Genomic DNA, 18030 nt, shown 5'->3' with positions numbered 1-18030 from the left:
CTCGAAGCCCCAGTGAGATATACACTCATGGGAAGGGCCTACTGGCCCACAGTGCACTTAGTTGAACTCCGGAAGCAAAAATAACCTTTCACTGAATTAAATTTGGCATTATTAACTATTTCAATATTAGGCATTTTAAATTCTAAAAGGCCTTTTACAAAACTGTTGATGAAAAGTATGCTTGCATGATTTCAGTCTGGCTACAGAAGCATAAAGAAAAAAAATCTTTATCTTACTTCTCAACCAAATCAGATCCTGTAGCAGCAGGATCACCTATGTGTTTATGTCCAGTACCAGAAACTAAGAAGGCAGGTGTACAGTAATTTGACATTTCAAGTTCATGCAGTTTCAGTATCTTTTATACAGAAAAAGAACACACTTATTTGCAGCAGAGTGGTTAAAGTACAATGCTGAATTATAAACATCACTGTAAAAAGATATATAGTTCTAATTCTGTAACTCTTTTTTCTACAGAAGGCAAAAGAGAACACCACTGCTACTTTGGCTACTGTTAAACAACTTTGTTCCCCTAGGATTGATCCATAGTAAGCGGCACTAAAGAATCCGGATATAAAATGAACGTGGATGGATCAACATTTTGTGATGCAGAAATAGATGCTAACAGGAGTTTGCAGTGGTTATAGCACATGAAATTTTAAAGTGTAAATGCAATACTCACACTAACAAATTAGATTCTATTTCAGGAAAACAGATGCAGCAGCGAAGGCCGTGGCCAAACTTTCTCTTTCTTATAACCATAACATTTGGAGGGGCAGTGGTGGCTCAGTGTTTTAAGGCTCTGAGTTACGGATCGGAAGATCTGCGGTTCGAGCCTCAGCTCCGCCAGGTTGCCGCTGTTGGGCCCTTGAGCAAGGCCCTTAACCCTGTCTGCTCCAGGGGCGCCGTAAAAATGCCTGAACCTGCGCTCTGACCCCTGCCTACTAACAAGAAGCTGGGATATGTGAAGAATAAAGAATTTCACTGTGCAGTAATGTATGTGTAACGAATAAAGGCTTAACTTAACTTATGTGTGTGTCTAATGCTCTCACCCCCACAGCTAACCTTGAAGAGCTTCAGAACGTTTTGGTAGGACTCCATTCACAAGCCATGTCTACCTAAAAAGCTATTTCCTTTCTAAGCTAAGTTGACACATGGGTAAGGACCATGTGTCAAAGGGGGGAATGGGCGATAGTGTGTGGATTTCTTTCTAATACCATGCTGCACTGTAGGTAAAGGAATTAAGATGAAGCCAGAGCACACAAAAAGTAAAAGGACATTGTGAAGATGAAATGTTGTGTTATTGTGCAAAACTCTCTGAGGTTTTATTTTAAATACAGGCCCACTAAAAGTGCTCCCAACACCACAAACAGAAGTCAAAGTAGTGGAAACAGAGATGTGGGTACACATGCCAGCCACCCACATGTTCCAGAACCTACAAGAAAACAGAGGTCAACAAGGGTGAGCAGTGACGTGCTAGTAACATCTCCTGTAAACCCCGACAGACCCTCACCTGCACGCAAAGTGCATGAGTCACAACAATAAGTACACTACATTTGAGGACAACACATAAAGAAATTGTAAGGTGTCAAAGTATCAGTAGCACAGAGCAACATATGGTGAAAGTAGCAGCAACTAGAGTTAAAAGTAAGTGTTGTAACTACTGACAGAATAAAAGACTGTTTTAGAGGACAGAGAATATCAGTGACTTAGATTGTACACACTACAGACATTGAATTAGCTGGACTGGACCCTTGGTTAAAAATGAGAAATCAACACCAACAACACCCCAAAGTAATCTGGGTAATATTAGAAATAATACTAGCAATTGTTACCCTGACATGCCTGCTCATTGAGAATTCGGAGTGAAACGGCCGTGGTAAAGTCTATTTAACAAACTCAAGCCACATGCATTTAACTAAAATAAAGAGAGGAGACAGCATGATAAAAAGGCATAACGCTAATCTTAAGAGATGTGCTGGAAATTGGGGATGTGCTCTATGATTAGACATTACTGATAATATAACAGACATACACAACGCCTGGATATGCCATGTCATGTCCTTGAGCTGGGTAGCACTGCCCCTTAATAATGTCACAGCAGCCGAAGCAAATGCAGACAACACGTCTTGTATCATACCGATAATCAGCTTGGCTGTCCTGTAGATACTGACATACTACAAGCAAACAGGGAGGCCAAACTCAGCAGTCCTTGGGTGTAATTATCCCAATAACCTATGTTTTGATGCTCCAGGGAGTCATTGCACCCCAATGTCTGCTAAAAAAAATTATGAAGACAATTCTACTTATGTGGTCCCTTGGCAAAAAGGAGATACTTGCGTCGTGCAAGATCCAAAGGAAAATGGGTAACCTGACTTAGGATGGTCTGAGTGCACCACTTATGTTCGTATAACCAATCGTTCAGAAGGTAGGTCACATAAATGTAGTATAGGTGGTAATTATTTTCCAAATGACGGTAGTTGTCCGTTCATAAAACTTTCATCTACAAATACAGTAATGTGGGTGTGTGGGTCAATCGCATATGTGACCTTACCCAAGTATTTCAATTGGACAGGCTCATGTTACCCTGCATATGTAACCCATAGTGTGTCAGTACACACAAAAAATCTGTGGGGGCCATAATTGTGCCACATACACTATAGAAGTTTTAAACTTGTTTGTCGAAGCATAGAAACACAAGGCAGAGAACAGAACAGAAACAACCTGATTGTAGTTGTCCCTGAATAAATTATAAGGTATGGACATCTGGTCTGGATCAGATTAAGAGTCATGAGTTTGAATGTAGGAACTTCATGTACAATCATCAGAATATCAGCAAAAACAGAAAACGGACGTAACGGACTGGGGAAACCCAACTTCTGACAGAGTTCAAAATTCCGGTGACTTATTTTGAATGTAATTTGGATCCTGATATGGAAGAAGACATAATGTAAATTTTTAAAGAAATATAAAGCATGTATATTTAAGTAGGTTGCAAAATCTTTCAAAAATGCTTTTGTGTCAGGGGTCTTTTCCCATAAAAAGAGCTGTAGTGTCCTCTGTGTGCATTAGAGTGTTGTCCCTGAATAAATGATAAGGTATGGACATCTGGTCTGGGTCAGATAAAGAGTCATGAGTTTGAATGTAGGAACTTCATGTACAGGGCGTTGATTGTTATAAAATAGGACAGCTGAGAGAAAGAGATCACCTTTCTCCATGCTGCAACTGTTTGCTATATAAAACTAGTCCTTCTACAGAAGTTTAAAATAAAACTTTTGTTACTTTGCTCTTACCCACTGTATAAATTACTTGTTTTTAATGTTTAATGTTTTCAGAATTTCCACCACAATTGATTTTCAAAACGTCAGCAGAGTTGAAGTTGTTTCAAACACACTTTTAATGCCACATTTAAACAGAGCAGGCTTGGAGCATGTAAATTAAATTAGTGATGGGACTCGATTCGTCGATGTGAATTGGGTCAAAAAATGAAGGATTCGTTCTTTTTTAACGAGTCTTTACACTCAAAAAAATGAACATGGCTACCTGTTACATGTACTAAAATGTAATATGTGTTTTGTACATAATAATTTCATGTTTCCAAGATGAACATGAATAAATTATGTTGTATTTACATGAAATTCAACAACTTAACATGTATTAGATTTAATCATGTTGAGATAAACCAAAGAGATCTTGTCACTATGAAAACCGGAAATAGCAAAACCGGAAATATCGCGAGAAGACATCGCGAGAAGAGAACACAGCGTGTTGAGAAGACAAACGTTTGGCGGGCGTGTGGAAAAGGTAAGCAGGAATTAATTCCCATCTTTCTAAATAGAAACGAAATACTGAACATAAATGTCACCTGCTGTTTAGCGATGTTTAGTCACGTTATTTTGGTTTAAGCTATTTCTTGTATTTTTAATCACACTTAAAATACCGACGGTTATATGCGCGTGCTTAATCTGCGGTTCGGTTCTGGTTTCGGTCTGTTCTCATGAGTTGTGAAGCGAGAGGAAGAAAGTATAAATATTGTTCATTTGATAAATTAAGTATCATGAATTTTAATTGAATCTATCTCTGTATTTTTTCACAGGAGTTCGTAAGTGAAAGTGTCCTGTCTGCATCTGACTTCCGGAGTTACCTCAGTGACCAACCGTCACTAACGGTCATATTTAAAAGTCATAACGGACAGTTATAAAGTACAAAACTTTCTGTTGGTGTTTAATAGTTTTTTCTATGATTAATACTTATTTGTGGTGTTTTATGTTTTGTACATCTTTTCAAATTGAGACTTCATTTGTAAGTTGCTGCTGGTGTAAAATAAAAATCTCTGTTTTATCCCGTTTGTCTTATGCTTCCTTCCTTCACAGAATTCTGTTGACCAGGGCTTGAAATTTAAATTTACTTGAGTTGGATCAACTTAATTTACAACTGAAAAATGTGTTGTACCAACACTATTCATTTATGTTAGCAGTATTAAATTATGTTGGACGCAGCTGTAGTAAATATTGTGGCGTTTTTACGCCCGAAAGGATGGTGGAGAGACGAGTTATTAATTTGCTGCCCAATGCAAATGGCTGGGAGTATTTTATTGACTCACACAAGGTAACCAGCAGCATAACAACACACACACATCACACATATCCTGGCTGAAGCCACCAAACCAAACACCCTTCCCCAACAGGGTGAACACATAACAGCCCCCCCCCGCAAAGCATGATGGTTCCCAAGCGAAACCCCGCCCCCGTCACAATATGTTAAATGAACCTAATAAAATTAATTTGACTGAACCTAAGAACATTAAGTTGGGCCAACAAAATTGCTTAATGTTGAAAGAAAGCCATTAAATCAGGTGGAAATTCTTTCCATAATTTAATTACGTTCATTCAACAAGTTATTTTTTTGAGTGTAAAAGTTATTCTTTTGAGTGACTCAAAAGAACGAGTAGTCTCAGAGAGTGATTTGTTCATTTTCTACTAGACGCGCATGTGCAAAGCATCGCAAAACCCCTGTAGGTTATGTACAGGAAACAGACCTCATAATACTTCTGGTCCAAATGGTTCATTCTTTTTGTCATGTGACTCCCATAGACATTATACAGTTATGCAATAAACACCAAACACAGTATTACATTATTGTTTTATAATTCTATTTATTTTTGTTTGTAAAATAAATTAATAATTAAAATTTGAAATACAATAATTTACATTTTAAATAAAGATAAATATATATCAGACATATTTTTTTATTTAAATTATTTTATTTTACAATTGTATTACAATTTGTGCATGCAGACGTGTTAGAGGTCTGTTTATTGAAAATGTAACATTTTATTTTTATTTTGATGAACGAGATTCAAAGGACCAAGTCACTAAAATTATCTGATCTTCCCATCACTAGTGTGAATCACATGTTGTCGTGTACCAGGGCCGGTTCTAGACAGGCACATATGGGGGGGTGGGGGTGGGGGGGGGTTGGAGGTCCTTGCTGAATTGTGTTAGCTGCGTCCAAAGCCTGGAGAAGTGCAGCAAACATTGCACTTTGTCAGGCCTCTACCTTTACACCTGTCCAACTAGGGTGTCCCGCTTGAAGACTAAGCTCCTACTGGTATAGCTTTTAAGGTCACTGAGGCACGCAAACCCCCTGACCACAATAAGGTGGCGATCCCTCAGGGGGGAAAATAAAAAATTAAAATTAAATAAATAAAACAAAATAAAATATCCTTAATCCAGATTTTATCAATCAACGACATAACATTTATCTAAGCTGGATGGTCTAATTTTAAAAAACGTTTAACCTAAAGTAAGACTTAACACACTATACCTAGAATATTTACACAACTGAAAGGTTGTCTTATGAATAATAAAAAAACTAAGTTAAAGCAGATGGGCTATAGAACAGATCATATTATGTTTTTTGGGGTTGGTGCTTTTAGGGGGCCCCCGGCCCTGCTATAGGAACTTTAAAGGGAAATGCGTGCATGGGAGCCTACTTTTAGAAGGCCCTCTTAGGCCCTCTTATTATGGTCCTGGCTTCTGGCTACCAGGGGGTCCTAGGGATGATGGGGGCTTTGGGGGCTTTTAGAGGGCCCTCTTATTATGAGGGCCCTACTAGGAGGCCCTAGGGAGGAGGGTGTAGTGTACCTTTAGAGGGCCATCTGATTACAAGGGCCCCTACCATGGGGCCCCTGGCTTCTGGTGGGAGGGGAGGGGGGCGTGTTAACAGCTTTACAGAAGGCCCTCTGAATAGGGAGCGGTAGCATGGTGGGATGGAGGCGGTTAACCTGCCTGCTGAGTGGCCCCCAGACCAGTGTAGCAGTGTAAGAGTTTGACCAGTGTAATCACTCCCAGGGCTGTAGTGGGGGCTAAACGCAAGTAAACACGGTTTACCCCACTCTGAAATTTCAGAATTAGAGTTTACCCACTTCTCAATTGATCTAAATGCACATCATAGAATAGTTTATGCAAAAAATGTGATCACAGAATTCGTAGTTCACCCGTCTCTTATTTTACCACTATATGGGATCCTATATCACTATGGGATATGGTACACAGGTGGATTCTGGCATGGTTCAGCTTGACACGGTACACATGTAGTGTGATCACTAACCGTGCCCCAACATGGCTTTCACTGTACGTTCACAACAGGAGAGACCAAAGCGAACACGTCGCCAAGGTCGTTGAAGAAGCTTCGTTGTTGAATTTGCTTTATTTACTTTGTTTGCTCATTGGAATGTTTGATTTAGCCTGTTACCATGGGGCGTTGGTAAATCTATATATTAGAATTGGTTTTCACCAAACGCATCATAACTCATTACATAAGGTTAACTGACTTTTAATTTTTTTTTTTTCGCTCTGGTCTCCCAATTCGCTTCGCTGCCAGTGAATTTGCTTTGTTCGGCCAATTCGCCGACTCTCCATAGAGAAATAATGACTTTCGTCGCTCTGGTCTCTTCTGATATGAATATACGTGACATCAATAATGACAATCCAAATAATAAATATTTAAATTCATTTGAGAAAGTTGGTGTTAACAACAGTTTTTTTCACATTGGAGAACTTGCAATGCGTAAAACGTGGGGAGAGACCTATCTTTTCCCATGGTAATAACCAGACTGCTGAATAGAAATGGGATGATTAGCAAAAGTGCTTTGATTTAGAGCATGAATTGTATGACATTCAAACTGCAAGATCAGTTTGCATTGTTGATTAAAACTGGACAAGTTCTAATATTTTCTGACTTCTGTCTGATGGTTATTTCACTCGATGCTAGAACAGCAGACAGCATGCTGTAGTAGACAGTTGCTACCCCTCCCCCACTCTCTCACTCAGAGTGTTGCAAAATTGTTACATTTCCTCCAGTCAGCCAATTAGGTGTTGTGAGCTCTTTTCAAAATCCAACTAAAAATTCACTGCAGATATTAAACCCCCTGCCAGTATTAAAACTCCTCATTCAGACAGTTCAGCTTGAGAACTTGCTTTGTACTCTCTATACAGTCTTCTATACTTCTTTGTTATCACAAGATTAACAACCAAAAGCCTTTTTAAAGGCTCATTACCTTCTATATTGCATCTCTCTCCCTCCATCTCCTTGACTTCACTCTCTCTTTCCACCTCTCTCTCTCTCTCTCTCTCTAAACCTCTCTCTCGTATTCTATATAATTGTATAATATATTATTTGTAATTATATTATACTATATTATATATTGCATATTATATTCTGTACTATTCATTACCAGAAGTATATGATTTTCTAGTCTTATAACAGGCTGAAAGTCTTAGCATATTATTCATTTATCATTTGTCCGCCATGGCTCTAGTTGGCAAGAAATTCACATACTATTTTGACCGCATCATATTTCTTGTTGGGTCTATTTGTTGCACCTTATACCATCGTCAGATTTATAGATTTCAACTTGCATCTGGCAAGCTAACGCCCGGCCACCTCTCAACTACATGAGCGCACTTCTCCACAACATTCTGACAACCCACTTGTAAACCTACTGTTTATCTAAGTTATTGGTTTATTAAATATGACACGGGTGGGTAGTATTTGTGATTTCGCTTACTTTACCGTTTCATTCTGTTGGTGTTCTTGAATTTATTTGTTCCTGGCCCTGCGCATGATATGACTGCCCCCTAGCTACGAGGATGTAATTGTCTTCTTTGGGAAAGCTGCAAAGCAACAATTGCAGATTATAACAGGTACATGACATTTTGGTTCACTTTTATAGACATTTCCATTTCTATTCTGAACTAGCACATTCTGGATAATTCAAACAAATAATGTTTGTTATGGTTGTGCTACGTTGCTACCTGTCTCTATAAACAAAGATGGGTAACCTGGTGCTAACATTAACGTGGGGTAATGGCATTAGGCAGTACTGATTATAATTTGAGATCCAACTTACTGTATCAACTTAAGCCACCTTCTTTTCACTTTTTCCGAGGTAAAAAGTGGCAAAAGATAGTTTTGTCAACATCATTCTGCTTTTACAACACGGTACGCGTACGCCGCACTAGTTTGGACCCACAAGTGGCATGATGACGTAGCAACTCGCCATCCCAATGCTGGCGTTTTTTTTTTTTTTTTTTTTGAGGGGGGGGGCCCTCACACACGTTTGGCCCAGGGACCCATAATCCGTCCCTGACAGAGACTTGAGGGAAATCTAATACCATATTATGTAGTGTCCCTTTTTCAGCAGATTTTTCTATTACCGCAGATCATTTTATCAACTTGTAATACAGTATATTCACTTTGTGAATATATTAACATGTGCTTTCTCAACATTTAAAAATTTTGATTGAGGGGGCAAGACATTTATTTGAGGGGGCGCTGCCCTCTCTTGCCCCTGCGTAGAGCCGGCCTCATCGTGTACAGACAGAAGAATATGGGAGACGGTCTGATCATTTTCCAAATAAAACACTCTGATAGTCAATAAAATAGAAATACAATTTAAAAAATATTTTTTTATTCTTTCTGTGCGGCTCGGTGGTTGAGAACCACTGCTCAAGAGGACGGCCAAAAGTTAAAACATCAGATCTTTGTCACCTAAATAGAAACGTAGCTTGTGTGAGTTAATCTATATGAGTCGACTCAAAGAGTCGATTCCCTGGACGACACATGACTCGGATGAAGTGAAAGTGTTTCTCTCACAGACTTTTCTGCTGGAAAAAACAAATAAACTTTAACTCCAGGCAGAAACGGTGATATTAATGTCACACAACATGGACTGCTGAGTAAAAGTGAGTGATTTCTTTATCAGAAATGACTTTATATTGGAATAATGAGTTTATATTTAATATAAAACTTGTGTTATATGTTATTGATCTGGTGTAAAAACCGCAGTAAAACTGAACTGTTTATATACTCGAGTGTGTTATATACTCGAGTTTATCTCTTCATTATTAATTAAACATTCAGAGTGTTTATGGGAATTTAGATTTAATAGTCTGCAACAAAAGAATAATAAAGTGTAAGATCTGACTTTAACATAAGTCCAGAAAGACCGCGCGCGCTGTGTTATATATTTTTCCGTTATTTCTGTACCGTTATCTGCTGATCACATGTTAGTTTTTTGGGATTTTCTTGCCAAAGAAACGATCTTGGTAATTTTTTAAGAACTCTTCAAACCTTCTAAAACTAAAACAAAAACCAAAATTCAGCGTTAATGAACTTTGTTCTAGTTTAATAGGAATAGTTTAGTTCTAGGAAACCAGGCTGAACTACATCCAACATGTGTGTGGGGTCATGAGTTAAAGCCTGGAGTATTACAGGAGTGTGTGAGGGAGAGAAACACACAGGTGCGCTGTCCCTCTACTAAAGTGTATTCATGAGAGGAAGAAACACTGTGGATCAGTGCTGTGTTTAAAAGATGAGATAAGGAAAGACAAAGTAAATAAATAGACGGTGACTGCAGTAATTGTGATGTGGAGAAGGATTATGATGCAGTTTGTTATTAAAAGAGGGATTATTAATCAAACTGTGTGTAATGGGATTTGGAGAAAACGTGTTTAACTGGATCGTGTACATTTATTTTAAAGCAGAGTTTTTACATCAAGTACTTTAATGCTTTGCAGCTCCTGCAAACTGCAGCTCCTGACAATCACATGTATTTATTTACAGTTCAGTCTTTCCAGGAACAATAAATCATCAGGATCCTGCTGAAGAGACCAACATGACATTCTGATGGAACTCTTTTAGATTTGGCCATTTTGTTAGTTTTGTCCTGATCATGTTTAACCCTTTTCACCTGCCCTTTACCCCTAAATATTCAGAACGTGCAAATTCAGACTTTACCTGAGTGAAATATATTCCCTATATACTACAAAAACAGAAATCTCTCTCTGCTCCTGCATAATCCTTAGGGGATTTAATCTCAGTGTAAATCCCTCTGCTTCTTATGTACTGTTCAATCCCTCAGTACTGCTTATTTTTCCTGATTGTGACTGCATGATTGTTGTTGTGTGTTTAGGAGTGTAATTTATTTCAGCAGTAGAGATCAGCATCTTCAGGATTCAGCAGTGTGTCCGTGAGCTCTCTGTACATACACTAATATTTAAACATGGAGAGTTCTGATCTGGAGACCGGAAATGAGACCCCGCCCTCAGAAAAGCAGTAAGTTACTGTGTCCTAGTGTTTTAGCCACTGAACATTCATATCTAATATATGTAGTCAGTATTCATGAAAATAATAACTAACACAGACATTACCTGACAAAAATCCCAGATTCTGTTCATTGTGAAAAGATGTCCTTAAAAAGTGCAGTTAAAAAGTAAACATTTATGAGACAATACACTAATATCATGATATAAGACATATCGCTATACAGGCTTCACTGCAATATCACTACGACAGGGTGTTAAACTCTCACTCTGACTGGGACACATCAGCATTTTAGTGAGACCCTGCAGAGACACAACTACAATATATATTATATAGATTTATTTATTTATTTTAATTAATATAAAAACACCACACCAGTACAAACACACTGTGCTTCTGAATGGTGTTAGACACGAGTGTGATTTACATCAAGCACAGCACACAGGTGTTGGTTTTAATCTGCATTTTAGATCGTTGTCAAGCCAACTGTGATAGAAACTGGAGTGTGCGTATATACAGCAGTTTACAGTAACTACCTTTAGATGGCTGCACTGTGGATCTGCTGTGAATTCTGGGTTGTGTGATCATGTTAAACATTTACAAACAAGTATTATTTTTTCAAGTTCATGCAGAGAGAATGAGATGAGGATGTTGGCCTGGTGTTTGCCCCATGTGCTAAAAAAAATTGATGTGACACAACAGAAAAACACTAAGTACACTAAAGCAGGGCTGCAACTAACAACCATTGTGATTATTGATTAATATATTGATTAGTGAAATGATTACAGTGGAACCTCGGATTACGAGCATAATTTGTTCTGGAAGCGGTCTCGTATTCCAAAACAGTTGTTAACCAAATTTAATTTTCCCATAAGTCATAATGGAAAATTAAATTATTTGTTCTACAGCCCCAAAAAATAAATACATAAAAATAATTAATACAAAATATAAAGTAAAAATAAAACAAATTAACCTGCACTTTACTTTTCAAAAAAGTAAAAAAAAAAATTCTGAAAGATAAGTGTTCCCATTCTTGTGTGCAGGCGCTGTGTGTGTGTGTGTGTGTGTGTGAGAGAGAGAGGCTAGAGTAAGTGGGGACTCTTGCTTTCAGCCCCTACTGTCTCCCCCTTCTCATCTTACACAGTAAAACTTTCTCCTTTCGTGTGAATTAAACACACACACACATTAACGGAAAGACTGTTGTTCTCTTCCAAATTATTAAAGCTTCTCCACTTTATTTTAATGTTGCTCGCGACAGCGTAACAGCCCGTTAATTCATGCTCATGTAATGATGAGATGGACAAACTGGTCGATGCTTGTTCTTTTATTTGCTGCATTGTCAGGTTATAGTACAAACTTTCGGGTGGATCCTGCACTTAAATCCAACTAAAAAAACTACTGAAGAACAAAACTCAGGCTCTATCTCCTAGCTTACATCTTGCATTCACATTCACACACACCTGACTGCATTACCCACAATGCATCTCCCACACTGGACTACACTTCCGTAAACAGCGGTCATAAATCAACGTCTCTCTCCCGCTACACTGTTTTATCTGAAAATTAGCAATGAACATCGCTAATGACACCCGTGTGAGCGCATACTAATGGAATCACTGCTGTAAAACAAACAAACGAAGGAACCAGCACCTTACCTCTCAAAAGAATCGCGACAGAGCAGAGTTTCTGTGTAGAGCAAAGTGTGTTCCACTCGCCTTAATTTCTGCGCGCATTTGTGTGTTTGTGAAGGGGGCTCCACACACACACATACGTCACAGTGTCAAATAACGCTCGCGCACACACACATACACACACTGCGATGAGCTGGGGGAAAAAATAGATTTTTAACCTCTGTATTGAGAATTTCTTTTGTTTTACTCGCGCGCACACACACGTGTTATAAGAAACAGTATACGCGCTGTACACACGCATTCGAACACAAAATAAAATATGTTTTACACACACACGGGGTCACAGTGATAGTAAACAGTATAAGCGTGCACAGATGTTGATTATACCAGTAAGAGACGAGCACTAAGACCCAGCAGGGGAGACGATTACCCACAATACCGCAGCGCAAGAGAGAGAAAAACCGTTGGTGTCACGGTTCGGGTGTCGCGTTTGCGTGGCATAACTGCAAAGGCTGTGATGACGTTTTAAAGATGCTTTTTATTAATAAAACTATAAACAAATAAACTGAAACAATACACTAGAGCACAACTGAAGACGGTACTTAAGACACAATCACCATTATAATGATAACAACAACAAATGCTAGACGCCTGACTGAACTTCAGTCAGGCTATTTATAACAATTAACATAATTACTCTCCTCGGTTCAGGTGAGTGCTCCCCTCACCTGACCGAGGTGCAGTCTGGGACATGAAATCCAACTCAAACTAAATTACAAAACATAAACAAAGTCCTTGGGTGCTTTGGTGCCCTCTAGGGGTAAACCCTTAAAGTTGGCTCAGTTGTGAACACGTGATGCTCGGCGTCAAAATAAGAAGCGCATGCGTGAAGAAAGGAAGCATAAGACAAACGGGATAAAACTAAGATTTTTATTTTATATTTAATAAAAACCCTGTTTTACACCAGCAGCAAATTACAAATGAGGTCTCAATTTGAAAAGATGTACAAAACATAAAACACCACAAATAAGTATTAATCATAGAAAAAAAATTAAACACCAACAGAAACGTTTTGTACTTTAATGCAACCACGGGGGGGCGCAATACAGTGTCTTCTTGTGCCAGTCCCAAGTCTGGATAAATGCAGAGGGTTGTGTCAGGAAGGGCATCCGACGTAAAAAATTTGCCAAATCAATGATGCGAATCACGAATATAATTCCCATACCGGCCCGGGTTAACAATGACCACCACTGGTGTTGTTGACCTACAGGGTGCCGGTGGAAATTGGGCTACTGTTGGTCAAAGAAGGAGAGGAGGAAGGCGTGTTCGAAAGCAAAGAGAGAGAAGAGGAAAGGCAAGAGTTTAGGAGTGATAGTAGGGAATTTCAATGTTGGGACCATGACAGGGAAGGGAAGAGAGTTGGTCAGTATGATGCAGAGAAGAAAGGTGGATATACTGTGTGTCCAGGAGACCAGGTGGAAAGGTAGCAAGGCCAGAAGCTTAGGATCAGGGTTCAAATTGTTTTACCATGGTGTGGATAGGAAAAGAAATGGAGTAGGAGTTATTCTGAAAGAGGAGTTTGTAAGGAATGTTCTGGAGGTGAAGAGAGTATCAGATAGGGTGATGAGTCTGAAGCTGGAAATTAGATGAAATGATGCAGAGCATTCCCAGAGGTGAGAGAGTGGTGATTGGTGCAGACTTCAATGGACATGTTGGGGAAGGGAACAGAGGTGATGAAAATGTGATGGGCAGGTTTGGTCTTCAGGACAGGAATGTAGAAGGACAGATGGTGATGGACTTTGCAAAGAGGATGGAAATGGCAGTAGTAAATACTTTCTTCCAGAAGAGGCAGGAACATAGGGTGACACATAAGAGTGGAGGCAGAAGCACTCAGGTCAACTACATCTTGTGTCGATGTTGTAATCTGAAAGACATCAGTGACTGTGACTACAAAGTGTTGGTAGGGGAGATTGTAGCCAGACAACACAGAATGGTGGTGTGTAAATAACCCTGGTGGTGAGGAAGGTGAAGAGGACAAAGGCAGAGCAGAGGACAAAGTGGTGGAAGCTGAGAAAGGAAGAATGTTGTGTAGTCTTTAGGGAGGAGTTAAGAAAGGCTATGGGTGGTCAGGAGGTGCTGTCAGTTCACTGGACAACTACAGCCAATGTGATCAGGGAGACAGGTAGGAGGGTACTTGGTGTATCATCAGGTAAGGGGAAAGTGGACAAGGAGACTTGGTGGTGGAATGAGGAAGTCCAGGAGTGTATACAGGGAAAGAGGCTAGCTAAAAAGAAGTGGGACACTGAGAGGACTGAAGAGAGTACACAGGAGTACAAGGAGATGCAGAGTAAGGTGAAGGTAGAGGTTGCAAAGGCCAAACAAAGAGCATATGAGGACTTGTATGCTAGGCTAGACAGTAAGGAAGGAGAGGTGGATTTGTACAGGTTGCCAAGGCAGAGAGATAGAGATGGGAAGGATGTGCAGCAGTTTGGAGTGATTAAAGATAGAGATGGAAATGTACTGACAGATGCCAGTAGGGTAATCGCAAGATGGAAGGAGTACTTTAAGGAGTTAATGAATGAGGAAAACGCAAGAGAAAAAAGAGTAGAAGAGGTGACTGTTGTGGAACAGGAAGTAGCAAATATTAGTCGAAGTGAGGTGAGAAGGGCGTTGAAGAGGATGAAGAGTGGAAAAGCTATTGGTCCTGATGACATACCTGTGGAGGTATGGAAGTGCTTAGGAGAGGTGGCAGTAGAGTTTCTGACTAGTTTGTTTAACAAGATCTTGGAGAGTGAAAGGATTCCAAAGGAATGGAGGAGAAGTGTATTGGTGCCAATTTTTAAGTACAAGGGAGATGTGCAAAGCTGTGGCAATTAAAGAGGTATAAAGCTAATGAGCCAGACAATGAAGCTGTGGGAAAGAGTAGTGGAAGCTAGGTTAAGGGCAGAGGTAAGCATTTGTGAGCAACAATATGGTTTTATGCCTAGAAAGAGTACATCAGATGCAGTATTTGCTTTGAGGATGCTGGCGGAGAAGTACAGAGAAGGTAACAGGGAGTTGCATTGTGTCTTTGTAGATTTAGAGAAAGCGTATGACAGGGTGCCAAGAGAGGAGCTGTGGTATTGTATGAGAAGGTCTGGAGTGGCAGAGAAGTATGTTAGAGTGGTGCAGGAAATGTATAAGAGCTGTAAGACAGTGGTGAGATGTGCTGTAGGTGTGACAGAAGAGTTCAAAGTGGAGGTGGGTCTGCATCAAGGATCGGCTCTAAGCCCCTTTTTGGTTGCTCTGGAGATGGACAGGATGACAGATGAGGTAAGACAGGAGTCTCCATGGACTATGATGTTTGCAGATGACATTGTGCTTTGTAGCGAGAGCAGGGAACAGGTAGAGGAAAATTTGGAGAGGTGGAGGTATGCTCTGGAAAGCAGAGGAATGAAGGTTAGCCGCAGCAAGACAGAATACATGTGTGTAAATGAGAGGGACCCAAGAGGATCGGTGAGGCAACAGAGAGCAGGGGTAAAGAAGGTGCAGGATTTTAAGTACTTAGGGTCAACGGTCCAGAGCAATAGAGAGTGTTCAAGGGAGGTGAAGAGGCGGGTAAAGGCAGGTTGGAATGGGTGGAGAAAAGTGTCAGGTGTGTTGTGCGATAAAAGAGTATCAGCGAGAATGAAAGGAAAGGTGTACAGGACAGTGGTGAGACCAGCAATGCTCTACGGCTTAGAGACAGTGGCGCTAAAGAAAATACAGGAGGCAGCGTTGGAGGTAGCAGAGCTGAAGATGTTGAAAGACAAAGAAGAAGAAGAAACGTTTTGTACTTTATAACTGTTTTATAACCACTATGATTTTTAAATATGACCATTAGATACGGTTGGTCAGGAAACTCTTCAGTTAGATGCAGACAGGACACTTTTCAGTCACAAACTGCTGTGAAAAAATAAAAAGATAGTTATTCAATTAAAATTTATGATACTTAAATTATCAAATGAACAATATTTTTACTTTGTTCCTATCGCTTTACAACTCATAAGAACAGACCAAAACCAGAACCAAACCGCAGATTAAGCAAGCGCATATAACCGTCGGTATTTTAAGTGTGATTAAAAATACAAGAAATAGCTTAAACCAAAATAACGTGACTAAACATCGCTAAACAGCAGGTGACATTTATGTGCAGTATTTCATTCATTTATATTTAGAAAGATGGGAATTAATTCCTGCTTACCTTTTCCACACGCCCGCCGAACGTTTGTCTTCTCAAAACTTTGTTCTCTTCTCGATGTTTGCATTGATATTTCCAGTATTCATAGTGACAAGATCTCTTTGGTTTATCTTAACATGATTGAATCTAATAAATGTTAAGTTGTTGAATTTCATGCAAATACAACATAATTTATTCATGTTCATCTTGGAAACATAAAATTATTATGTACAAAACACATATTACATTTTAGTACATGTAACAGGTAGCCAAGTTAATTTTTTCAGTGTACATGATACTCAGGGCTCGTAAAACAAGACAATGCTCGTTTTTCAAGTCAAAATTTATTAAAAATTCTTGCTCATCTTGCGGAACACTCGTAAACCGTGTTACTCGTAATCCGAGGTTCCACTGTAATTGATTAATCAGACTAGTACTCAATAGCTCTTATTCAGGTTTCAGGTTTTAAATTTATCTTGAGGTTATTTTGTGCCTGTGATGAATAACAATGAAGACAATTAAGATGAAAACCTAATTAAATAAACTTAATAATTATGTCTTTAAATAGACTTTCCTAATAAAAAAAAAACTTAAAATCCAAAAAAGGAAAAAAAGGAAAAGGCAAGTAGCAGCAATAAAACATAACTATAAATTAAAGCTTAAGTCTATAGTGAGGGGCGGAGTCAAAGAGAGTGATGGAAAAGTACACACACCTGAAGAGAGTGTGTGTGTGTGTGTGTGTGTGTGTGTGTGTGTAAGACAAAGAGAGATAAATATATATAGAGAAAATGCTTGTACATGTTTGCAGAGCCAAAAACAAGGCGCACATGCTTGAATGTGCATTTCATGTAAAAAGGTTGATTGATGAGAACTGGAAATAAAAACCAGACTGAGAGCGACACACACTCTGTAATTATCCACATTCTCTTTAGAGTTATGAATCTATTCCCACTATCCTGACAGCATTTGTGTGAGGTCCTGAAGTGAAATTATCACAATGTATATATTTTTTACTTTTTAACATTGTCAATATTAAAAGAGTGTTTGATGAGCTCTGTATGCTACACCATCTGACGCTGCCATCTAGTTTGTAAGATAAGGTGGAGCTCATGAAGTTTCTTAAAAAGAAGTATCGTGATACGAATTTGCTGCTCATATCGGGTCTCTTCTGGTATTCTGAATCATGATATTAGACAATTGATTTCTGTCTCATGTCCACCCTATAATGTTGTACAGTAAACTCAAGAGAAAGAGATCAGACTCACCAGAACACAGATGTGTCTCCATGGAGAGTGATCAGTCTATGGATCCTCCTTTGGACCTTAAACATGGAGACTCCTCATCTGTACACAGGTAACATCCCATAGTTCTCAGAATTAAAGTAAAACACATTATCTGTTCATTCTGTATGATGTAGTAATATTTTGTTACAACTCTAAGGATTACATAGAAAGAATTAATCAGAAAACCTTCAATTAAAACAGAGGCAGATTTTTATGTATTTATTACTGTGTTCTTGTAACGGTTAACCCCTAGAGGGCGCCAAAGCGCCTGGGTTTGTTTGTTTTTTGTTATAATTTGTGTTTAAGTTGGACT

General features: G+C 39.1%; 1 protein-coding gene across 1 annotated transcript in view; it reads left to right on the top strand.

Annotated features, from left to right (window-relative positions):
* The first annotated feature begins 9146 nt into the window (after nt 1-9146).
* LOC128515928 (NACHT, LRR and PYD domains-containing protein 12-like) overlaps nt 9147-18030 on the top strand; it is a 65185-nt gene continuing 56301 nt past the window's right edge. The window contains exons 1-3 of the mRNA XM_053490193.1: nt 9147-9245; nt 10126-10617; nt 17671-17787. Of these exons, the coding sequence (XP_053346168.1) occupies nt 10565-10617; nt 17671-17787 (170 nt within the window). The 5' untranslated portion in view covers nt 9147-9245; nt 10126-10564. The remainder of the gene's footprint in view (nt 9246-10125; nt 10618-17670; nt 17788-18030) is intronic.

Source organism: Clarias gariepinus, chromosome 28 (genome assembly GCF_024256425.1).
Source record: "Clarias gariepinus isolate MV-2021 ecotype Netherlands chromosome 28, CGAR_prim_01v2, whole genome shotgun sequence".
NCBI lineage: Eukaryota > Metazoa > Chordata > Actinopteri > Siluriformes > Clariidae > Clarias > Clarias gariepinus.
Note: the sequence above shows the minus strand (reverse complement) of the source record. Positions and strands in the feature narration are given on the sequence as shown.